This window comes from Sander lucioperca, chromosome 21 (assembly GCF_008315115.2).
Source record: "Sander lucioperca isolate FBNREF2018 chromosome 21, SLUC_FBN_1.2, whole genome shotgun sequence".
Lineage (NCBI taxonomy): Eukaryota > Metazoa > Chordata > Actinopteri > Perciformes > Percidae > Sander > Sander lucioperca.
Window position 1 is genome coordinate 23,566,014 of NC_050193.1, and position 22,797 is coordinate 23,588,810.

At 40.2% G+C, this 22,797-nt stretch overlaps 3 protein-coding genes across 5 annotated transcripts in view; 1 reads left to right on the forward strand and 2 right to left on the reverse strand.

Moving 5' to 3' along the window:
- The window catches only part of ifi35 (interferon-induced protein 35), a 7,213-nt gene extending 7,041 nt beyond the window's left edge, over positions 1–172 (forward strand). The window contains exon 10 of the mRNA XM_031318884.2: positions 1–172. This exon is cut by the window's left edge and continues 72 nt beyond it. Within this exon, the coding sequence (XP_031174744.1) occupies positions 1–135 (135 nt within the window). The 3' untranslated portion in view covers positions 136–172.
- A 1,641-nt stretch (positions 173–1,813) lies between these two features.
- bcat2 (branched chain amino-acid transaminase 2, mitochondrial) lies at positions 1,814–15,597 on the reverse strand. Of its 3 annotated transcripts, none has more exons than XM_031318790.2 (11): positions 15,157–15,597; positions 12,752–12,823; positions 12,106–12,306; positions 11,498–11,608; positions 8,054–8,173; positions 7,545–7,708; positions 5,788–5,930; positions 5,575–5,660; positions 4,782–4,922; positions 4,133–4,207; positions 1,814–3,317 (listed from the first exon to the last, which is right to left on the reverse strand). In XM_031318790.2, the coding sequence occupies exons 1-11, from the start codon at positions 15,172–15,174 to the stop codon at positions 3,276–3,278; spliced, it is 1,173 nt and encodes a 390-aa protein (XP_031174650.1). In that variant the 5' UTR covers positions 15,175–15,597; the 3' UTR covers positions 1,814–3,275. The 3 variants fall into 3 exon arrangements, with proteins under 3 accessions (XP_031174650.1, XP_031174649.1, XP_035852398.1); XM_031318789.2 differs by having other exon boundaries at positions 15,139–15,597; XM_035996505.1 differs by lacking the exon at positions 15,157–15,597 and having other exon boundaries at positions 12,106–12,521.
- A 262-nt stretch (positions 15,598–15,859) lies between these two features.
- On the reverse strand, positions 15,860–22,471 carry hsd17b14 (hydroxysteroid (17-beta) dehydrogenase 14). The gene is made up of 9 exons (XM_031318791.2): positions 22,183–22,471; positions 22,058–22,096; positions 21,525–21,622; positions 20,641–20,707; positions 20,439–20,530; positions 19,652–19,756; positions 19,491–19,558; positions 18,109–18,205; positions 15,860–16,817 (listed from the first exon to the last, which is right to left on the reverse strand). Exons 1-9 carry the CDS (start codon positions 22,262–22,264, stop codon positions 16,671–16,673), a joined length of 795 nt encoding a protein of 264 aa, XP_031174651.1. The 5' UTR covers positions 22,265–22,471; the 3' UTR covers positions 15,860–16,670.
- Positions 22,472–22,797: the final 326 nt, after the last annotated feature.

Sequence of the window (22,797 nt, forward strand, 5' to 3'; positions counted from 1 at the left end):
CAGGATCTGCTGGAAATCCACTTCCAGAAAAGCAGCAACGGCGGAGGAGAGATCGAAGCCTTCCTCTACAACCTGCTGGGTCAGCACACCTCGGCCCTGTTTGAGGGCATCTCCTCAGACAAAAAGGAAGAGTAGGATTGCATTTATCACCGTTGCTTCTTAAAAAAAAAAACAACCTCTGGTTCAGGGTGAGATCGTCTGATGTAAAGACAGGACCAACCCTGCTTCTGTTTCAGTCTGTTTTCACACCTTTTGTGATGGGAGTATAATTTAGTACAAAGTTCTGATTGTTCTTATCTTATAAAACTGCCCTTTCTTTTTTCTAGAACAAAGTCTCTGACTCCTGTCACTATTGGTGATATCACTTCTGAAGAAAGTATTTAAAGGTCCTATGCTGCTTTTTTGATGATTTTATATAGGCCTCAGTGGTCCCCTAATACTGCATCTGAAGTCTCTTTCCCGAAATTCAGCCTTGGTGCAGAATTACAGCCACTAGAGCCAGTCCCACAATGAGCTTTCCTTAGGATGTGCAATTTCTGTGTCTGTAGCTTTAAATGCTATTGAAGGAGAGAGGGGGGGCAAGGTGGAGGTTGGGGGTGTGGCCTTGACCAACTGCATGTTTGCAAGCCATGATGTCTCTCTCTTTCTCATGGGCGGGCCAAATTCTATGGGCGGGCAAAGCAGAGAAAGGGGCGGTAACCTTTCCCCTTATGACATCATAAAGGGAAGATTCCAGATCGGCCCATCTGAGCTTTCATTTTCTCAAAGGCAGAGCAGGATACCCAGAGCTCGGTTTACACCTATCGCCATTTCTAGCCACTGGGGGACCATAGGCAGGCTGGGGGAACTCATATTAATGTTAAAAAACCTCAAAGTGAAATTTTCATGCCATTGGACCTTTAACCTTTTTTTCTTTGTTTAGATATTTAATAATACAAATAAATGGCAATGACAAGTAAGTCAAGTGTAATTACAATTATGCAATAACCTTATTAATCAGCGAGGAAGCTGTATGTTTAGCAGTTTTATTACATTAAAATGTAAAAGGCCTGCTGTAACATGTTATTACTTTGTCCATTATGACTAAGTGCTATTAAACTGTTGTGAAATAATGAAATGACACAGACCGTATACATATCTATGGACACAGGCTAACATGTTTTGGTTTTTCTTTAGATTGGTATAGATTTCCTATAAGAGTTTTAAATTTATTTAATATATATATATATATATATATATATATATATATATATATATATATATATATACACACAAACTCTTATAGGAAATAGCTTATTTGTTTTTCTGTGGAGTTTAGCTTAGCATGGCTGTAAACATGAGTTATATTTGTTCAGCAGCGCCTCAAGCTCACTTATTAACATTTTATATATATTTTATTTAGGCAGTACAAAAACTGACAATTTTTCATATTCTGTAGGGTAATTACTTGTCTGGGTATTGTTGCCAGGCAACCACTGGAGTCTCCAGTAAGTCACTTCACCCTGCCAAGAAATCCGGAGCATTGTTAATTAGACATGAGCAACTATGTTAAAGTCTTGAAAGATTTTAATTTCGGGAAAAAATTCGGAACAATTGCATTTAACTGGAAAAAGGGCATTTTTGTGATAGGCGTTCATTTTGCAAATGCCATTCTTAAAATGAATAATAACATAGTTTGACATTCCCTCGAGTGCGTAAGAAAACATGAAAAATAAAACAAAGATATCTGCTTGTGCAAATGAACCCTTTAAATATACTGAAAATGACCACTCATGTAATGCATCAAAAGCAAAACAACTGAAGTACAAAAAGAGACTGAACTCAGATCAGGTTTATTGTAAAAACATTACAGCCGAGTAAAAGTAACAGCACATTTAAAAGAACTAAACCGACAAAAGAATCCAGCTACATCCCCTAGTGCACAAACTGGAAAAAAGATAAACAAAACAGCAGCTGAAGATCCACAGAACAACAAGCTAACAGACAGAGGTCAGGCACTTAGACAGAAGAGAGGGACAGGTGTACAGTATGTGTGACAAAAAGAAAACCCATTCAAAGTGCGGAAACCCAGAGAGGGAAGGACATGAAGCCCAGAATACAGTAAAACACTGACGAGTCAAGTGCTTTTGGAAGACAGCCTAATTTCACATCAAAACAATGAAAAATATAATTTAAAAACCTCCAAAATAACAACACTACTTGTTACATTGTCTGTTATAATAATCACACACAAACTAGTGCAGGAGTAACTGGCAGCATGTAACAGTCCTTCTTCTACAGCGTGTCGTCCTACCATCAGACCTTCTTAAACTCAATCTTTAGTTTTTGTGCAAGTCGTCTTCCCCACAAACTAAACCAACAGAAATAAAACCCGCTCATGATTCCTCTCTAAAAAGCTGAGTCACACTCAAAGATATAAACCTGACATTAAACCAAAGTCAGTGCAAACTCTGGTGTCATAGTGACGTGGCCCCATGGAAAACTAACAGCGAATACTCTCTCAGATCGTTATGTACACAACGGTAACAAAACATTATCCTGTGACGCGTTTACAGGTCACACCTAACAGTTACAACGGTTTGGGAGAAAACGCCACAGGTTGTCGCAAGTAGTACAGGTTATTGTTAATATATACGTTGTTCCTGTTGTGAAATACATTTTAATACAACGGTTGATGAAAAACAGCACATACAGATTGCGTGCTGCCAAGAGGTTAACTCTCCTACACACTGAATATGTAGCCACTTTAATATTGCAAATATCACCTTCTACGACAGAAATATGTCAGTTTGTGCCTTTTTTTTGTTAATGTGATGAAAATGAATGTTTGTGCTAATAACTATAAGCAATGCTCTCCTCACAAGGAATTAATCCAAGTGAGTATAAGGACAAAAACTTGAATGATGTGGGTTCTTTATGCAAATTGAATTAGATTCGAGATTTTAATGTGCTTGTGTTAGTCTAATATACAGTATATCATCAGCAGCCACATCACATTTCTGCAGTTTTATCATCTGGTTGTTTATCTCTGTCTAATGAGAGCCGTTTTCCTGCTTTGCTGTACATACCTCAAGGTTAAGAGTTGTGTCCAGTCAAAACATTGCATATTGTTGTTCGAGAGAGGCGTCCGTCTCCTCGGTTTGTAAGTGAGCAGGAGTGCATTAGTGGGTTGGGAGTGTGTGAGGGTTGGGGAGGGGGGGGGGAGAGCTGCTGGTCTTCCAAATTGGAGTCATGGGACTAACTGTTGATACAACTGGCATGTGCAGTACGGCCGTTTAAATGACCAGTGGTGCCCATTCGCTTGGTTTGCGTCCGTACTGGGTGAAGCAAGGGAACAAGAGCAAAAATTAACAAGCTAAATGTGAAAGTTAAAGCTGCAAATAGGAGCTAGAGCTGCAAAAAGAAATAACCTTATGTTGTTGCTAAAATGACGATTTGTTGTTTTTTGACAGAAAAATAATTTGCAGCTCTTTTGATAGTCGATATTGTTTCAGTCATTTATCAAACAAAAATAGTGGAACTTTTTTTATTATCTAGTTGCAGTTTCTCCAGTGTGAGGATTGAACAAAACAAATATTTATAATCAAAAAAAAATAAAAACAATTATTATAAATATTCCCCAAAAAGTATCGGCAGATTCATTGAAAATAATCGTCCTGCACTGATTCAGTCACTAAATTGCAATATATGTCTATGTGACTTCCTGTCACATGCTTGTGGATTCTTCAGTATAAAAAAAGTGGGTAACACTTTACTTGAAGGTATCTACATAAGAGTGACATGATACTGACACAGTCATGACACATGAACCCTAACCCTAACTTGTCATGACAAAAACCGAATGACACTTACTAAAAGAAGCGTTATGTCAGAAACGTTTATGACTTGTTTATAATGTTTATGACACGTTCATGACAGGGTCATATCACTCTTATGTAGATACCTTCAAGTAAAGTGTAACCAAAAAGTGTTAATAACTATCAGCCAAGTTGAAAAACTAGTCTACTAACTAGTATTTCTGGACATCTTTTAAACTCTTCCCTTTTGCTGCCACTTGGAGGCGCCCACATGCAAGTTTGCCAGCAGCAGCTTTAAGAAACAGTTGCATACTGTATTTATATAGTGCACTTACCTGAATATCAGTAAGCTCTTTGTGGAACCTCTTTGCCAGGTCCGGACCGTTCTGCATAGTCGGGATCTGGTACGTCTGAGAAAGGAAGAAAAATGTTTGTACTTTAGCTCATAGTGATTTACACTTAAAAAGGGTTAGTTGGGATTCATCAAAGTCACACAATAACACTAACTAACTAACTGATCGAGGCAGCGGTAGACCAGCAACTCCCTTGTTCTGCGAGGTAAAATTATTAAATACATTTTTGTCAAGCGGTGAAAATATTCTAAATATAGCGTACACTTTTAGGTGGGCCTTTTTTTTTTGGTGGCTAAAATGCGTACAGCAATACGTTGCTTAGCTTTAGTGTCGGTACTCCGGTCTGTTTCTCCAAACTGGGAGCTGACGACCGCCATCTACTGTAGATAATAATACACTGGACTATGGATGAGTGCCTCACACAACCCCACTTCAAAAATCAGACTTCATTCGTCTTTCTGCAGTAAGCTGAATTCTTAAACATCATGTAAAATGAGGCCAGGGTGAGGGAGAGATCTGATTACTGACCTACTGCATGTATGCACAGATCTACAGCAAATCATAAGAACAGAATGGGATTTTTCCAACACAAGGTAAAAAAAAACAATCACGAGAGAAGGCGAACGCCTACCTTTCCTCTGTAGAGGAGGCTGCCGACAGGACACACGACGCAGGCCGTCCCTGCTCCAAACACCTCCAGGACCCTCCCGGCATCCAGAGCCCCCAGCAGCTCCTTCATGCTCATCGTGCGCTCGGTCACCTTAAACTCACCCTGACAGACACACAAAAAGCTATTTAAAATCAAGTTTAATGAACTACTGCAGAGGTTTGGCTTGTGATCCCTTAAGGAAATTTCTGTTTACATCACTGGTAGAATGTGTCAGAGAGTTGTGAGCAGTTCAACCAAAGAGGGATTTTTCTTATTGCCGTGAGTACGATCTATCCATCTGGAAAGTTTTATTTTTTAGAAAGATTATTTTTTGGGGCTTTTATTGCCTTAATTGGGTAGGATAACTTAAGACAGGAAAGTGGGAGAGAGAGGGGGATGACATGCAGCGAAGGGCCATGGGTCAAAATTAAACCCAGGCCACTGCGGTAAGGACTGAGCCTTGGTACATGGGGCGCACGCTCAACCAGGTGAGCTACCAGGGCGCCCCCATCTGGAAAGTTTTGATGTGATCAATCAAGGTTCGGGGACACTAGGTGCAGCATTTGGTTTGTGGTTATTAAAGCACTTCCATGTTGGAAAAACTAATTGGAAATGCCTCTTTACAAATCAGATGTCCCACAATGGCTTTCTGGTTGCATTTTGGGCAACTTTGAGGAGCACAGTGAGAGAAATTTAGGGGAAATGTGAATTGCAATATCTGTGCTGTTGAGGTCTATGTGAGAGTTGCGTTTGGTCTCCTCTCTGGTGGTCTTACCCAGGTTCTGGCCAGGTCCAGCAGAGATTGTCTGGTGACTCCTGGGAGAATCATGCCATCTAGTGGAGGGGTAAACAACTCTCTCTCTGCAGACACACAAACAGTTTTATCCTTAAATGACAAGGTGTTTAAATATTTCCACCAAGTAGAGTAGTAAACAGAAAACCTCTGGAACAACATTTCAGCGACGCTCAAGACAGAAAAAACACGCACCTCCTTTGTCATTGGTCCAGTAGATGAAGAGGTTCATGGTGCCGACCTCGGTGATCTCCTCCTGCTCTCCATACAGCCACAGGACCTGCTGGCAGCCCCGCTTCACCGCCTCGTTCTGCACTGCTATCGTAGGACCGTAGTTACTGCAGAGAAGTCAAATAAACCAAAGACAGGCAGGGACGTGAGCGTCAAGGTGTCCCAATGGCGACCCTCAGAAACATTTTGTGCGGTCCCTCAACGTGACATTAAATGCATGCACTGTATTTACCAGTCGCAACGCTGGTATTGTTTTCACCTTGTGAGTCTGTGAGTGTGTCATCATTACGAAATGTGTCCATGGAGACACATATTGTTGCGCGAACAACAACCAGCGGCGGTTTTAAGTACTTTGCCAGGTGTTTCTGTCCGTCTGTCAGATTTTGTCACAGTGATAGCGTCACAGCCGTGCAAGATGCAGTCACGCAACTTGACATGTGTACAGTTGAGATTAAAATGAAGGCTGAGCTGTTAGATTGGTGTGGTTGGATCCCCCCCCCCCCCCCACACACACACACACACACTTACTTTACGTCCCTAGATCAATTTGGCGTCGGGCTGGTGTGATCCCATCGCAAGACGGTCTCTTGTTTAACCATCGGCCCATTTCAATACTTTCACTTTCAATAGCTTACATGTCTGCCATTTGTTTCTGGGTCTATCAGAGCTTGCTGGAAACATGGTTGATGAAAGCTGAACCAAACAGTTAATGTCCTCTGATACCAAACAAATTTGTTAAATAAACTAAGAAGATCCTTATATGGAAATAATGTTTGGGAATAAAAAAAATGCAATCCTAAAAAGTCAAAGGGGACGTGAAATTCATAGTTTTGCACACATTAAATAAACACGATAACATAATTCACATACAGAGTGACGACCCTAAAATATCAACTCAGCAGTCCTGTGACTGCTGCTGCAAAATCCGGCGGCAGCGAGAGCAGATTCTGTTGGTTTAGTGAGTCGAGTGGCTGTTCAGTGGTGTCATGTAATCACAGTGTAGCTGAGCAGACTCATGTGGAAGCAGACCTGAGATTAGAGGCTGTGTGGAATAAGTGAAGAGATTACAGGAGCACAGACGGTATCTGCAGTGCAAAAACTGGAGGGACTCGCCCTTTAATAACAACATTCACTCTGAGAAAAAATTGTTTCCCATGGTGAAATAGTTGTTGTGTTGCTGTCTGTGAAGGTTTTTCTTTATGTTTTTGTACTTGTCTAACCTCATTCCTTTTATTTATATATAAATACAGCTCAACAGACCTTTGTCACAGCAGACATTTTGACTGGTCAGGCAGGAGAAGCACAGGCATTCATGTTGGCCCTGTTCCATTGATCCACTGGTGTTTGAGGAGTCAAACTGGTCAAATCACAGCTGTAACTCGACATTAATAACCTGTACTTTTCATGCTATGGCGTGACAAAAGGTCCGTCATGAAGAAGGTGTATATTTTTGCAGCGCCTCTCTTTTCTTGGCACAGGTTTGACCCCAACACCAGCCAGCTCTGTGGCAGCCTTCTCTACGTTTCATGAGCCAAGCGGAAAATCCAAATAGTTGTACTCTATCCAGATTCACTGCTGAATAAAAACACAGCTGAGAGAGAGAGAGAGAGAGAGAGAGAGAGAGAGAGAGAGAGAGACAAAGGACTCAGTCTACATGGCACACACACTCTACTGGGTGAGCTAGAGGTCGCCCCCCCCCAGTTTAAAGATACCCAACTCACCCTCCCATCTTATAGGCTCCAACGCCTCCTTGCCAAGCCCTGACAAACGAAGGGTCCGCCAGCAGAGAAACAGGGTTGAAGGACCCGGTTGCGAAGTAGGGTCCCACTGGGCCGATGATGACAAAGATCATAGCATGTCCTGCCCGAGACACACCGAGGGACGGCTAGAGGAGGGGAGGGGAAGAGAAGACGGGTAATCAGGAGCAGGAAGTCATTCCATTAGTACGACAGAAGGAGAGTACGCAGGATTGTATTCCAACCACATTTTCTTTTCTTTTTTAGATTAAAAAAAAATATATATTTTTTTTTTATTTGATAGGACAGCTTGGATATGAAAGGGGAGAGAGAGGGGGGGAAGGACATGCAGCAAAGGGCCGCGGGTAGGAACCGATTCCAACCACATTTAACACCATTTACTTACTTCAGACGAGATGGGAACCTGCAAAGGTGAGCAGAAACTGAGAAACAAGAGCTGTGAAACTACATCACGAATGAAACCAGTTTCTCACCTCTATTCCTATGAAGGTGGGTCTGATGTAGAGGCTGGTGTCCTGGGAGGAGGGAACCCACTCCTGATCCACCTCCACCAGCTTCCTGATGCACTCCAGCAGTTCATCTTTATCAAACAGCTACGACGAAAACAAGACAAAGAGATAAACTGTAATCGCTCTTCTACCCTGAACAATATCAATAGAATGAGAATGTGATATAGTGAGAGAAGAAATATTAACATATATTATTCAATATTCTTCCGCTTACAAATAAAAGTTGAACTCCTGAACAATAAAACACAGACTTTTAGCACACTCCTATAGCATGACTTTATAATCCCGCTCTACCTGTGCCACTGTGTTTTAGCATGGAAACGGCTTCAGGCCCCACCAGCCCGATGAAGGCAGGATAGCCGAAAAATGTTTGGCAAATAAAGCGTGGGGTACTGGAGAAAGGTGGTGTGTTGTGTTTTAATTTTGATAAACTTGCATTCAAGCTCACGCTGGTCTGCATCTCACTGTGTGTGCACTCTCAAAGTCAGGAATTGTAGCATGGCAGACTAATATTTCAAAGCTTTTATCACAAAAATCAAACCACAAGTAAACACCGCGTTTATTGAAATGTTTTATCGGTGACATGCAAAAACTGAGTTTGAAGTCAGCAACCTCATTCAGTAATATCACCTACAAACCTGTATCTATCTAACGTTTGCATTAACACTAGCCACCATGTCATTAGCAGCAAAACACTAGAGTAAAATGACATAGACAAGGGTGTGTTTCCCTGCATATGAATTTATCTTTTTATATGTAAAAGTATTGTTTATTCTTTTAAAAGCTACAAAATCTCTTTATAGCAACATTGTACATGCAGATCAGGTCATAGCAATTAAAGCATTCAGTAAACAAACTTCAAACAACGTTCACTGAAACCATAATGGTTTGGCTGTTGCTTCTAAGAAAAGGTGAAGAGTTTAGTAGCACTTCATTACATGTGTACAGTATATGTAAACGGTCTACTGTGCAGCACACAGCAGAGACTGGATTCAGGCAGATGATCATCATGGTCCCACTGCGTCCTGAACTCTACTATGAAGCAAGTTCAACAGAGCCAGGCTTTCTTTGCCTTAGCTGGCTCGACAAAGCCTGATCAGAGATAACGGGCGCCATGACCGTAGTTATCAACTTGCTCTGTTAACCTAGGCCCTTATCAGACATAACGGGTACAACTACAGCGGTTGTCAACTTCTCTGTTAACCTAGGCTTTCTTCGTCAGGCTCTGTGCGCGTTTCCATAAAAGGGGGCGTTTAGAGCGCCATTTGACTCTTCTACCGCACTAAATGGACGGATTGTGGCGCGCCTACTTTTGCCTATGAAGCAGAGATGCTCACAAGTCTCTGAGCTAGAGTCCAAGTCAAGTCTCTGATAGAGATATATATATGTATATATATATATATATATATATATATATATTGCATTCAGGGCTTCTTTTGTCTGGGCCTTGTCGTATGACGTTTTTAAAGCCAAAGCTTCTGATGAATGGCGCAGCAGCTGCCGGTGCGGTCGACATGTTTGTTGTCCTCTCTCACGTGTGGCCGTACGCAGCAGATATGTTACGTATTATGTAGGGAGGTTATAGGTTACGCAGGGAGGGGAATAACATTCATGAGACATTTCCTAAAAATAAAGATTGTTCACGAGTCCCGCATCTTGAGTCCGAGTCGAGTCTGAAGGCTTTTGAGGACGATTGAGGACGAGTCTCAAGTCTGAAGTCACTTTGGGTGCGACTTAAGTGCAACTCCAGTCCCATTCTCTGCTATGAAAATTATGAAATAAATATTACAGCAAAAGGTGCACACTGTTGCTGCAAATAAGCCAGGAGAGGAATGCTGGCAGGAAATGACTATTGTGTAAATTCATAAGTGAATGTATTTATTTCACCACTCGCACGCTCAATGTCGACCCTTTCTTTCTAACGTGACAGCTGCTCATTCCACAGCTCATGGAATGAGCAGATTTAAATGTTACACTCAAGAACTGCATTTAGGTTTGACACTGTTCCATAATGGAGGTGTGGAAATCACTTCAGTTTTAGGACAAATCTAAGTGAAATGTATTTTATTGATTGAATAATATCTGTGATAAATACCAATAGACTAATCAATTTTCTATTCGGTGTTTTATTAGCTGCAATAAAACGGACTAATGTAAACCTCATACTTATTAATGGAGAATATAGTGAGAAAATAGTGAGATATAGATTTTCTGCATTACTGATAAAGGTTCTTGTGGCAAAAAAATAACAACCTTGCAATGTGATGCGTTCAGTGGCATAACTAATGTAACGGGGCTCAACAAGTTTGCATTTATAACGTATTCCATCAGCTGAGAATCTGTATCGCTCATAGATTGAATATTGACGCCATTTCCGAAGGAGTTGATTAGTGAAAGGAGCTTTTTTTAGCCGATTTCAAGCCAGAACTAGGAACAGAAACTGGTCCGGACCAGGTTAGCCGTGCAGCATAAGTTACCATGGCGATCTAGCCGGGTTAACCTTCGTGACATGGAAAACCCTGGCTTTAGACACATTGTGCCTCGCTCTGGTGAAGTATTAACTCTTGAATCCGGTTTGTGTTGTTAAGTGTTGGCAGTAAGCCTACAATAGGCATGCTGCCAAGCAGTTACATAACCTAGGGCAAGTTTAATAGCTTCAGGGCATCAGTCTGTAAAGAATCTGAAGAATTTAAGGAACAGTCAGACCAACAGTAGCACTGTGGCAAAACACAGAGGGACTGTCTTGTGTGGACATGTTGCTGAGGGGGCAGTTGCTGATTTTTACACATCACGCAGGATTGTACAACTCTGATGAGTTCATCACAGCAGCAGTGAATTAGAGCTGCATAGATTCATCCATTAATCAAGCAGTGGTCAACTTTTTTTTTTTCAAATTAATTGTCAACTGTTTTGATCATTTATCAATTGGTTTGAGTAATTTTCAGACCAAAAAAAAGTGAATATTTTCTGATTTATAGTAAAGCGAATATCTTTGAGATGTGGACAAAACATGACATTTGAGCACGTCGTCCTGGCTTTTGGGAAACACTGGTCGACATTTTTGTACAGTTTTCTGACATTTTATAGAGCAAACTACTAATCGACTGATTGATATATAATCAATGGACTAATCCGCAATAAACATAATCATTAGCTGCAGCTCTAAAGTAAATGGAACACAATGCTACAAGGCCCTGTTATGTGCACATGGACGCATATGAATGGCCGGTGCTGTGCATTTTGCTCAATCACGTGGCACTGCCCTGCAGCCAAGCCAGGAGCAAAGCAGGACGTTTTTGCCACCAATAGTTTATCCATTTTTATTTGTCACATGAAATTATATGAGGTACAATTCCAGTGATTGACACTATCCTCACTGAGGGAGGACATGGTTGGGTACAAACTCACAGGAAGGCAGCTTCTGTCAGCGCTCCGATGCATCCTCTCCATGTTCAGCATTGGTCTGAACAGACGGACATGGTTGTCGACTCCACGGAACGCCTTCATGCCTTCAAACAGCTGGAGCGCAGACAGACAGAAACACACAACGCTTTATCTCTGCTCTCTATGTATCTAAAGGTTACTCCTCGACAACAGCAAACCCTGCCGTAAACCCGCAAAGAAAGTGTCTTCTTCGCCTACTCTATTCTATTCATTCGTTCCACAGTTTGTTGCATTTACTTCACTTGTTTTAAGGCCAAATTTCCCCCAATGTTTCCCTGCAACTGAACAGTTGTAGTGAATTCCAAGTGTGGTTGGTTACAAACCTAACATTCAGTTGCAAGGTTAGAAAACGTTCATAACACAAAAGGATTTCATTTTTTGGGAAATCTTCTCATTATGGTCTTACTGCTGCTTCAGAGACATTTACACCTTTATACGTATATAACTATAAAGAGAAAGTAAAGAAGATGACAGTAATAATACATCGGCATGAAATATCAGCCTGTAGCAGTTCTGTATCCACTTCTTGGGTCTTGCTGCACCCAGTGAAAACATCAGAGCCCTGTCCTCACCTCTATGGAGTAGTGCAGGGCGGAGCTGGCCGGGTGCAGCGACAGGTTCTGGAACGGTTTGATCTGTGGAGCCTCCCAGCCGCCCTTCTCCGACCAGTTGATGGTCAACATGTGGTCGGAGAACTGTTTGCCGAACACCAAGGTGGAGGGGTCCGGCTTCGGCTTGCATGCTGTGTTGCGTTCAATGACGAGATCTGCTGCCTGAGGTGTGGAAGGACAAGCGACCCGGAGGCGGGCGAAGAAAAAGAAGTAGCCGGTACAAGAGCAGAACAGGCGAGGAATACAGTGATTGTTTTTAAATCAACGTTATTGGCAATGCATGCTTTAAAAAGACAATTAGTTGAGCGTTATAAAGAGTCAGTCGAGAAGCTGACTTATCTGCTCAATTAGACACAATGAATTCAAGGTAAATTAAACTGAATTAAATGATTACAACAGGCGGACAGTGAGGGAAAGACAAAAGGGAAAAATAACTTTCAATTATGGCAAGTTGAATTGTAGAGGGCAAACCCCCTCTTTTCCTTCTCCCTATAATGATCTACAAACACCTTGTACTCCGACATTTACAGGCAAGCCAGACTGTAAATCCAGCTAGATGGAGATGAAACAGACCTCACCGTGGGAAATAAAACATGTTCCTCATTACCTTAAAGGAGCTAGCAAACCGCAGAGAGCCAAAGGAGAAGGGGAGGGCCTGGACAAGTCGCCCATGGAGTGCCTGCAAATCAAACAACAAAAACACGTGGTTTATATACAGTACTAGTGTCATAAGTGTGAAGGTCTTACCAAGGTCTTTCCAGGTGACATTTCATCCAGCCATGGGAATACACAGGGACACCGTGTCTGACATTGGGTGTTTGTGGATATGTGTGACTCAGCACCAATCATGTTTGCCTGCAATTCACAGTATGCAGCTTGTAACACACATGCCTGTGGGAGACAAAGTGCTGTGCTGTAATTAGAACCGGGCGCATATGCAGGCTATTCTGCAAAATGAGGAATACAAGGTCAGAAATGAGTTTGCAAGGATCCTACAGTATGTGGGTGACAAAACGTGCAATAGAAAACAATATCTGTTCTTATAACCAACAATAATGGCTTGCTGTTGGTCAAGTGCAGCACAAAATCCACAACACATCAACTGGCCTTGGCACCTGATATACTAACAACTAAAGCAAGTTCATGCCAGTTCTTGTTTTACTGGCTTTGATATTCTACCTGACTTTATGATGTCAGTAGTTCCTGTCATGCAAGGTAACACAGGCAAAGTTGATATAATATTAAGTGAATTCTGCTCTTTACCTGTTAGTCTGGCTGAATTGTCCAGGCAGTTAATTGCCTGTTAAACAGGTTGTGCTTTTAGTAATCTCATAATCTCCCTCAAATAATTGATTTCAAAATACTTCTGTCAGTACTTGTACACACACATAACTATTACATATGAGGTGTTTGGGTCTACTGGACCCGAGTGTAATAATTGTGTAATAATTGTAGGTGCTATGAAACTTAACTGTGTCCTCCTCCTAACGGGGCCTGCTGTGTGTGTGTGTGTGTGTCTGTCTGTATGTGTGTGTGTGTGTGTGTGTGGGTGCGTCTGTATGTGGGCGTGTCTGATTGTAGGTGTCTGTGTGCGGGAATGTTGTCTTTCTGCAGCTGCTATTCCCACACAAAGTTACAAAATTGTTACATTTCAAGCACTTTCACCTGTTCTGATTAAGTTCTAAGAAACAAGCCCCAATAATGATAAAAAAATCTTGTTTCTATTTGTTTACCTTTTTTATAATTGAATTTCCTTGTTTTCTCACAAAAAACGAAAATGATCATATATTAAGTATTTTTCCATAAATTGTTATGGCTGTATTGATTTAAAAGCCTAATAATGTGGTGGGTCCACCAGACCTGGGAACATTGGCTGTGTAACAAAAATATGAACACCACACAAGGGTTAAACAAATGGTTCATTTCTTACACTGCACTGTGCCTTTTGTTCTTGTATTTCATATCTGTCTTATTCTATTTTAGTTGTTTTTATATTTTAACTGATCTTTAATGTTTTATGTTAATCACTTTGAATTGCCTTGTTGCTGAAATGTGCTATACAAATAAAGCTGCCTTGCCTTTGCCTTACATTCTGCAATGGTGGTCTTTCCCAGTTACATTCACAATATGGTGCGGAGTTCGACTTGACTTTATCGTGACTGTCTGTCAGGGAGTGGTCCACTCTAGAAAACAGCATAAGCCTGATTAATGCTTCAGTAATCCATATAAAAGGTCTGCTGCAGAAGCCCATGTGTGTGCACTTTGTTGAATGGATGATGCAAGTTCAGTCTTTATTGCGACCATAAGTATGTGCAGGTTAGTTTTTGCTGTGAAGTTTGTGACATGCACGTGTAAATCAGATGCATGAAATGTGATCTTTGTTGTTGTTGTTAACTTGGACCCACAGTCTGGAATTAAAGTAGAATAGAATTAGCAAAACCTAGCATTTGTGCCTAGCTTTTAAATCAATGTAGCAGCAACGTAACGCCTAGTCGCATTGGGCCACACTCTGTTCTGTTGCGTCGCTTACAATCTACATAGAAAACAGACTCACGACTACTAGCATCAGAAGGATATATTTTTCAATTCGGCATACTAATAACCTACCAATCATCTAACTGGCTTGACATCCACCAATGCGCGGAAGGTGGTAAAATATGCAACGTTAGGTAACTTTATTTTATAAATTAAGGTCAAACTTAATTAACTAACTTAACTAGACGTTACCGCACCATGAAGATGTACAGAAGGCATTAGGTTGTATTTAACGTTACGAGGCAAACAAGATACATTTCATATTTTAGCATGGTGTTTGGTTTAATGACCTCTCCTCTTTGCCACCCTCGGGGCCGGCGGGACAGACACATCAGTCCGTCTAAAGCAGACTATAGCGAAGGACTATTATCTCGGTCATTATCAGCTGCATTGTCGCTAATTTACGTCAACCATTTACCCAGACAGTCGATGTAAACAGATAATAAACAGTGCACATACATCGCTCAATGAACTCACCGATCGGAGGGCTGCCATCTCCGCTATGTAGAGATAAACGCGATTATTTGTTCGTGTGGAAACAAACACTCAAAGTCAACTTGAGTTCCGCTTTGAAATACGAGACGCTAGCTGTCCGGCTGAGGTGAAGCCAGAAACCTCCCAGACATAAACTGTCCTTAGTGATATTAGCTAGTCCTTTAACGGAAACACTTGACTTAGCAAATTTATAAACGCTTTTAAACGGGACGAGTTGTGACGACTTTATGATTTGTTTTCCTATTTGTTCTTGGTTAATCATTTAAAATCACCTGGACTGTTCTATAAAAATACACAAGTATATTAGAGGGGGAAAATAGCCACACAATTAATTTAATAGTAGTCTTGTAATTATAATTCATTCATGAAGTCACTGAGGGCGTGACAAAAGCGTAACATCTGATTGGCGGACACCAGTAGGCTCAAAAAAGGGAGGTTATTCGAAGTCAAAGACGTTGATGCTGATTGGTCGGTCGGTGGGGAGTGGTGCAGGTCTTGTTACACAGTTGGCCAGGATGCCAAAAAGTCACTTTTATCTATTTATTAAATATCAGTCAATTTTATTGCATGAACATCCTCCCTTTATTTAAAACCATTTAGTATTTATCTTAGTAATGTTATCAGCACACTTAGACATACATTACTGTTCAAATGTTTGGAATAACCTGTTATATTGATGTTTTTCTTTTTTCCTTAATTAGTGGCTATTTTAACAGAGATAATAAAACCAGTATAATTCAGACACCAAATGTATTATTTACATGTGAAATAGTTTTGGTCTCAAAAGAAGAAGATTTAAATTATTAAAACTTCTATTTAGTGAATGTCCCTACAGTTTTACATTACATGGGAGAATACTGTTGAAACTTGGATTTTGAATTTATTTTCCAGTCCATCAAAGTGTTAAGTGAAGATCAATATTAAACCACAATGGTGCAACTGGACTCTTAAGTATTGAGTTGATATTCCCTGATCAAATTCCAACAGTGGCAGTGCTAACCCTAGATTAACCTTCTTTTTCTAGTTTGTGAAGTTATAGCTTTACTAAAGCAACAGTTGCCTGTTAAATCCAGTTTGTTATAGGCTGCATTATTATGCACATAACCTGTTCCTATTTAAATCTGCACACATTTTGATGCTAAGCTAACAGTTTCTTTTACCAATGACTGCTGATTTCTTCTATTCTTATTCAACTGTTGCTCAGAGTGATCTTTGTCTCTTTCTGCCCTTTCAGTTGTCAGTCTGGTTCAACCATTAAACAGTTTTGTTCTCCACGTACAAAAAAAGCCCTTCATACACATCTATTTGTAAAGATGACTTTCTACATCCTAAAAGCATCAAAGACCATTCACAGATATAGAGTAATCCTCTCAGACATCTGACTGGACCCAATCTATCTTCTGTGGCAGGAGATTAGAAACTTTTCAACGGTAGTGTATGTATAATCTGGATTAAACAATTTAATGTTAAATCAGTTGTTTCACGACCACTGACAGTCAAGAAGGGATCTGACTCTTGAAGCCGTAGTTGAGTTCAGCTCCACCACTGAACAGCAGGTCGATCCCGGTGCAGAAAGTAGCATCAGCAGCCAGATACAAAGCAGCCAGTCCACACTCCGCCTCCGTCCCCATACGACCCAGCAGCTGTTGGAGAAGACAACGTGTCATTTCTTATTCCTGTTCACTTTCCAACAGCACGTGTGTGGTTGCATCATGTAACTTTCTTCTGTGTGTGTGTGTGTGTGTGTGTGTGTGTGTGCGCGTGCGTGCGTGTGTGTGGTTTATGCTTCTGCTGTTCCTACAGTTGCTGCTGCACTGCGTTACTGCACAGTAAAAAGCATCTCTTTTTCCCTTAACTATTTCCTAAGTACAACAAGTATTTCAAAATTGGCTGGAGTGCCCCTCCTATGTTATGTTGCTTCCAAGAATTGACAAGTTCCTGGAAATGTTTTAGCAACACTTCAAGAACCAAGTGCAGAGACATTTTTAAATCTATAACGATAATATTAATTGCTTGCACTTTTCCACTCTGAATTATGACGAGCAAGCTGAGACTCTTAAAAATAAGATTAGATGAATCTTTATGTATGTAAAGGGGAAATTGCTGTGCTTTAGGACCACAGCCTGGTGTCTCCTCTTAATTGTTTCACCCTCATACCTTTGGGATAAATAGAAAGCTGTAATTTGCATGGCAAAAAAACAAAAAAAAACAGCCTGTTGCAGAAACTCTTTCTGTTTAGATCAAGGATTAAGGGAGTTAACATTAACAACCCAATAGAGTGACCGCAGTGCATGGCTTTTTGGATCATTAACACAACAATGTTGCAGGAACTGAAGGCTACCTCCTAATTATTCACAGTGAGTCTTAACTGGGTTTTTAGCTGCTGCATCAGCTCAACAGAAACAGTTTCTCTGCAGCTAAAAACTGACCTTTCTTTCCTTGATGAGGGGGGGCCTTTAATATTATTGTACTGCAGTTTCTTTACTCACAACTAATCTCTTAAATGCTGCTAAAATAATTAAGATTGGACCTGATGATAGGATTTAAGTTTAACAAGAGTTCTTAGATTTTCTTTTTTAAAGATTATTTTTTGGGCTTTTCCGCCTTTATTCGACAGGACAGCTAGGTGAGAAAGGGGGTCACAGGTCGGATTCGAACCCTGGACCACTGCGTCGAGGCATAAACCTCTAATTATATGTGTGCCTGCTCTACCCACTGAGCCATCCCGGCCACGAGTTCTTTGATTTTTTTTTACACTTTTTAGGATTAAAGTTTTCACTAAAACCGTACAACAAATCGACTGTCTTTCATTTTCACAGTTTCCAAAGTTTTTGTGCCATTCCCAAACCTCCCACGGCCTCATTAAGATCACTTTCACTCTGAACATGTTCCCCATCTTTCTAGCTCCATGTTGGTTCCACTGTGAGAACTTGCCTGAGAATTTTCTCCCGCTTTAATGGCGGCTGCAGCATCTGGTGTCTGTCCTGCTAATTCTTCCCACAGAGGTGTCATCACATTACCTGGAGAGATGCTGCAATAAACGGCAGACAGTATTATTAGACAAGAGAGGGTACGGTTAGCTTTGTAGTCAGTTAAATACTTTCAGATACTTTATATCATTTAGTATTGTTACTCCAGAAAAGAGTTATTGTTGCAGAGTCTGCTCAGAGACTCTTACACGTTTTAAATATCAGTGGATGGTTTATATACTGTATATATCATGGTTTACATCATTTAAATTCTGAAATATTTAATGTATCAGTTAACTGAAAGAAAATTGATCAGTCTAAAAAACTGTTACAATCGATATAATCATTTTTAAAAATACGACAGAAATACTGCATGTTGGTTAGAGCTACTTAATGCAAAGTTTTTTTTTTTTTTTTTTTTTTTTTCAGTTTGCCGCACAAAGTAACGACTTAGACATGACTTTATCATTGCCATGTGCCATTTGACATTAATAGGCAGTGTTGTAAAGTAACTAAGTACATTTACTCCAGTGCTTTATGTAAGTACAAACGTGGTACTTGTATTTCACTTGAGCGTTTTCATTTTATGCTATTAGAGAAATAGTGTACTTTCACTCTACTGCATTTATCTGATTAAAACAGTTACTTTGATTGACTATGATTTTATATTAAAATCATATGTGATAAGCCTATGAAATACAATGCATTGTTAAAGATTAAACCAGTTGTTCCCAACCTTTTAGTCTCGTGGTTTTGTGTTTAGTTAGGGCCTCCTGTCATATTTCCCCTCTATACTTCTCACATGGTTTTATTTTAAGAACAGTTTGAGGCCCAAAGAGGTCAAATATTAAAGAGAGAAAATTCCTAATAAAAAAATAAATAAAATAGATTTGTGTATCAGAACTTACTTTTTTCATATTTCCTCTCCCATTAATCAACCCCTCAGATTTATCTGGTGACCTTTTGGAGGGGCCCGTCCCCTAGGTTGGGAACCACTGGACTAAACAAGCTAACAGTATGTAAAGTAGTTAACGGTAGCTCCACCTCAAGCAGCTGCAACAGTAACCTGCTGCTCTCATATTGATACATAAGTATTAATAATTTAATATCATATATAATTAACATATCATTCACAGGGGACATTTTACTGCAGAGCGAGTACTTTTACTTTTGATACTTTAAGTATATTTTGCTGTTAATACTTCTGTGCGTTTAGTAGTTGTAGGATTTTGAGTGCATGACTTTTACTTACAATGAAGTATTCTTTTTTTACATTGTTGTATTGGTACTTTTACTCAAGAAGTCCCAGATTATAGTTCATCTGAGTTACACTGCAGTTTGGCTCACCAGTTCACTCTCACGTTGTAGCGACTCTCATCCACAGCCATCGCTTTTGTCATGGAGATAATCGCCCCCTTGTGGAGAAAAGGTCACATTACAGCACTCTTCTCTCTCTTCAGCTGAGATTTAAGGAATAATGACACTTGTTGCCTGGAGGATGGACTCACCTTGGTGGCAACATACGGTGCAGCGTCTTTCTGGCCGATGGTTGCCACCAGACTGGAGACGTTTATGATGTTTCCCTGCCGCTGTCGCAGGTACGGCAACACATACTGAAGAGAGAGTGAGACCTCCTATCACTTCAAATATCCTGTATACATGCTGTACATGCATAGCTGTGTATGGGCGTGTGAGGGAGGTCAATGGAAGCAAAGAAAGGTTGTAATAATTGTAATTCTATAAGGCTTCACCTCCGGACCCCCGTGTCCTGTTCAACCAGTCCCCTCTGTGTCAGGACAGGGGGGTCGGGAGGGGAAGCCTCAACGGGCAAATACTAATACACCCTTTGTAAATTACCTGATTCATAACTGCAATACAACTTTACACCACACTACTACTTGCACTATGTCAACCTCACTAGGTTTTACTTGGATAACACTGCACAGCATTACACATGTATATACATATAAAATTTTCCCACTTTTTTCAATACTGGACACTTGAATTTACAATCTGAATTTCTTAATGTGAAAAAAAAGAAAAAATGTAACACCCCTTAAAACCACGTTAAAGAGTAATTCAGATCACATACATTTTTCAATTTAGTATAAATACAGCGGTATTTACGGCTGAGGACCTTTGTTGCATCTCTTGCTCCCTTCCTGTCGTCTCTTTATAATATAATAAAATCCTTACAGCCCATCTTTGCTTCCATGGAAGTCTGCATTTATGGGAGAAAGTTACGATAAATAATCTGTCATTTTACACAAGTTTTACACAAGTTCGAAACATTACTTTAGACGCCAAGAAGTAGCTGACGAGGTTCAGATTCAGCAGATCCCTGAACTCCTCTGCTGTGGTGTCATCAGTGGATTTATGAGGCGGGTCTAAAGAGAGAGGGGGGAAGGGGGGGGGGGGGTAAGTATTTTCCACTAGAAACTAGAAACATCCTCATTATCACATCTGCTGGAGTGAATAAGGAAGTGTGAAGACTCACGCCACCCTGCGTTGTTGACCAGGCAGTCAATGTGTCCATAATGCTCCACTGTGACTGCAATCAATCTCTGTGGAGAGACAATCCCACCAGTGGCATTGGAACAAGAACCCAGTTACGAAATACAGACAGCGCCTCACCCAGTAGAGCACACAGACGCTCAAGCAAACACAGAACTGGTTGGAGTCGACAAACAAGTTTTACACGCAAGATTGAATGCAAGCTAGTTTTAGCAGGTGATTGTTGATTATTTTGATGGGTAATTGCCATGTACTATCACCCATGTAACCAAATAACTGCCTTTTTTATATCAATGTCTGTTTGGTCTTTTTGTTGTTGTTGTTGAATATTCTTTTTATAAATATATAATATATATAATTTTTTTTATATCATATCTAGATCTTTTGGTCTTGAAATAAACCAGCTGATAAACAGGACACACACACACACACACACACACACACACACACACACACACACACACACACACACACACACACACTAGGGGTGCATGATATAACGAGTCAATATCGCGATATCACGTTGCGCAATATTATATTGAAAGTGTCGCAATAAGTATGCAATATTTTTTTATATATCAATATCGCAATATCACATTTTGTCAATATCGTGCAACTCTAACACACACACACACACACACACACACACACACTAGGGGTGCATGACATATCGACTCAATATTATTATCGCGATATCACGTTGTGCAATATTATATCGAAAGTGTCAAAATCACATTTTGTCAATATCGTGCAACCCCCCCCCCACACACACACACACACACACACACATCTTGTGATTATGACAGTTTTATAAGTGAACTGTAAATCTGAGTGCAGTATAACCAGAACACTGCAGTTGCACATTACCTTGATGTCATCCTCTTTGGAGATGTCACATGTGACAAATTTGCATGAGCCTGGCCCTGCTTTGTTCAGCTCTGCCTCCAGAGCCTCACCTACTGCACCTGTGTGATTATAGTGACATACATATTCACATTTCAGGTTTAAATTATTTCAGTAAAACTCCTTTAGTTATAGGAGGAAAGTAAAGGGGGCAATTATTTAAGTACTGCACATAAGTACAATGTTGAGGTACTTGTACTTGGGCATTTTTATTTTATGCTACTTTATGCTTTTACATATATTTACATATCAGAGGAAAATATCGTACATTTGACTTCGCTACATTAATCTTGCAGTACTTTCACTATTAAGCTAAGCAGTACTGCATAAATGCTATGGATGCTATGGTATTTCTACCTATTTCTACTTGTACTTGAGTTAGGAGTAAATGTAAAGTCATATCAATCAAAACCATTTTTTCCCAGATGATAAAGGCATATGGTCAAATAAAACAGAATTTAATAGGAAAATAGTTGACCAAAAATAATGCTACTAACCTCCTCTTGCACAAAATACCACTTTGGCTCCATTCTCCACTGAAAAAAAGATGCAAAAATAAAATTTAGTGCGCCCCTTCCTGTCTGATCACAAACAAACCCACATTATAAATAGCAATATTCACCAAACACTTTGACAATCCCTCTGCCAATTCCTTTGGATCCTCCAGTCACAATGACAACTTTGTCGAGGTATCGGAGGGACATTTCGGCTGTGATTATAATGATAAATCTTGTCGTAAAACGCCGCAACACTGCACGAGACGAATGTTGATTTATTTGCTGTAATTTGTCTCTTAGCACCCATATGGGTTAGCACCACGTCTCTTCAGTTTATCCACTTCCTTAGATCAGCGCAGCCAGTTTGCGTGGGTGAGGTTCAAAGTTTTACCAAATCATGGGGTTTGCTCTGCTGCATTCAGGTGCTGTTGGTAGTATTGGAAATTACAAAACTCACTTAAACTGTCAATAAAGTGGAGAATTTAGTCGCCAAATTTATTGTGAACTTTATTAAATAAAGAACATTAAAACTCCATTTACATAACCTGGAAGGATTACATGAAAACATGTCTGGCTGCTAAATGAAGACACACCTGCTCTTCTTTAAATCACTGCAGCAAATTAGAAAACCGGCAATAAAACTGCTACTGCTCACAACAACTACAACAATAATAATAATTGTTAATTTTACACAGACGTTTTCAACTATGACTGCCCTTATTCAATACAATAACAGGACT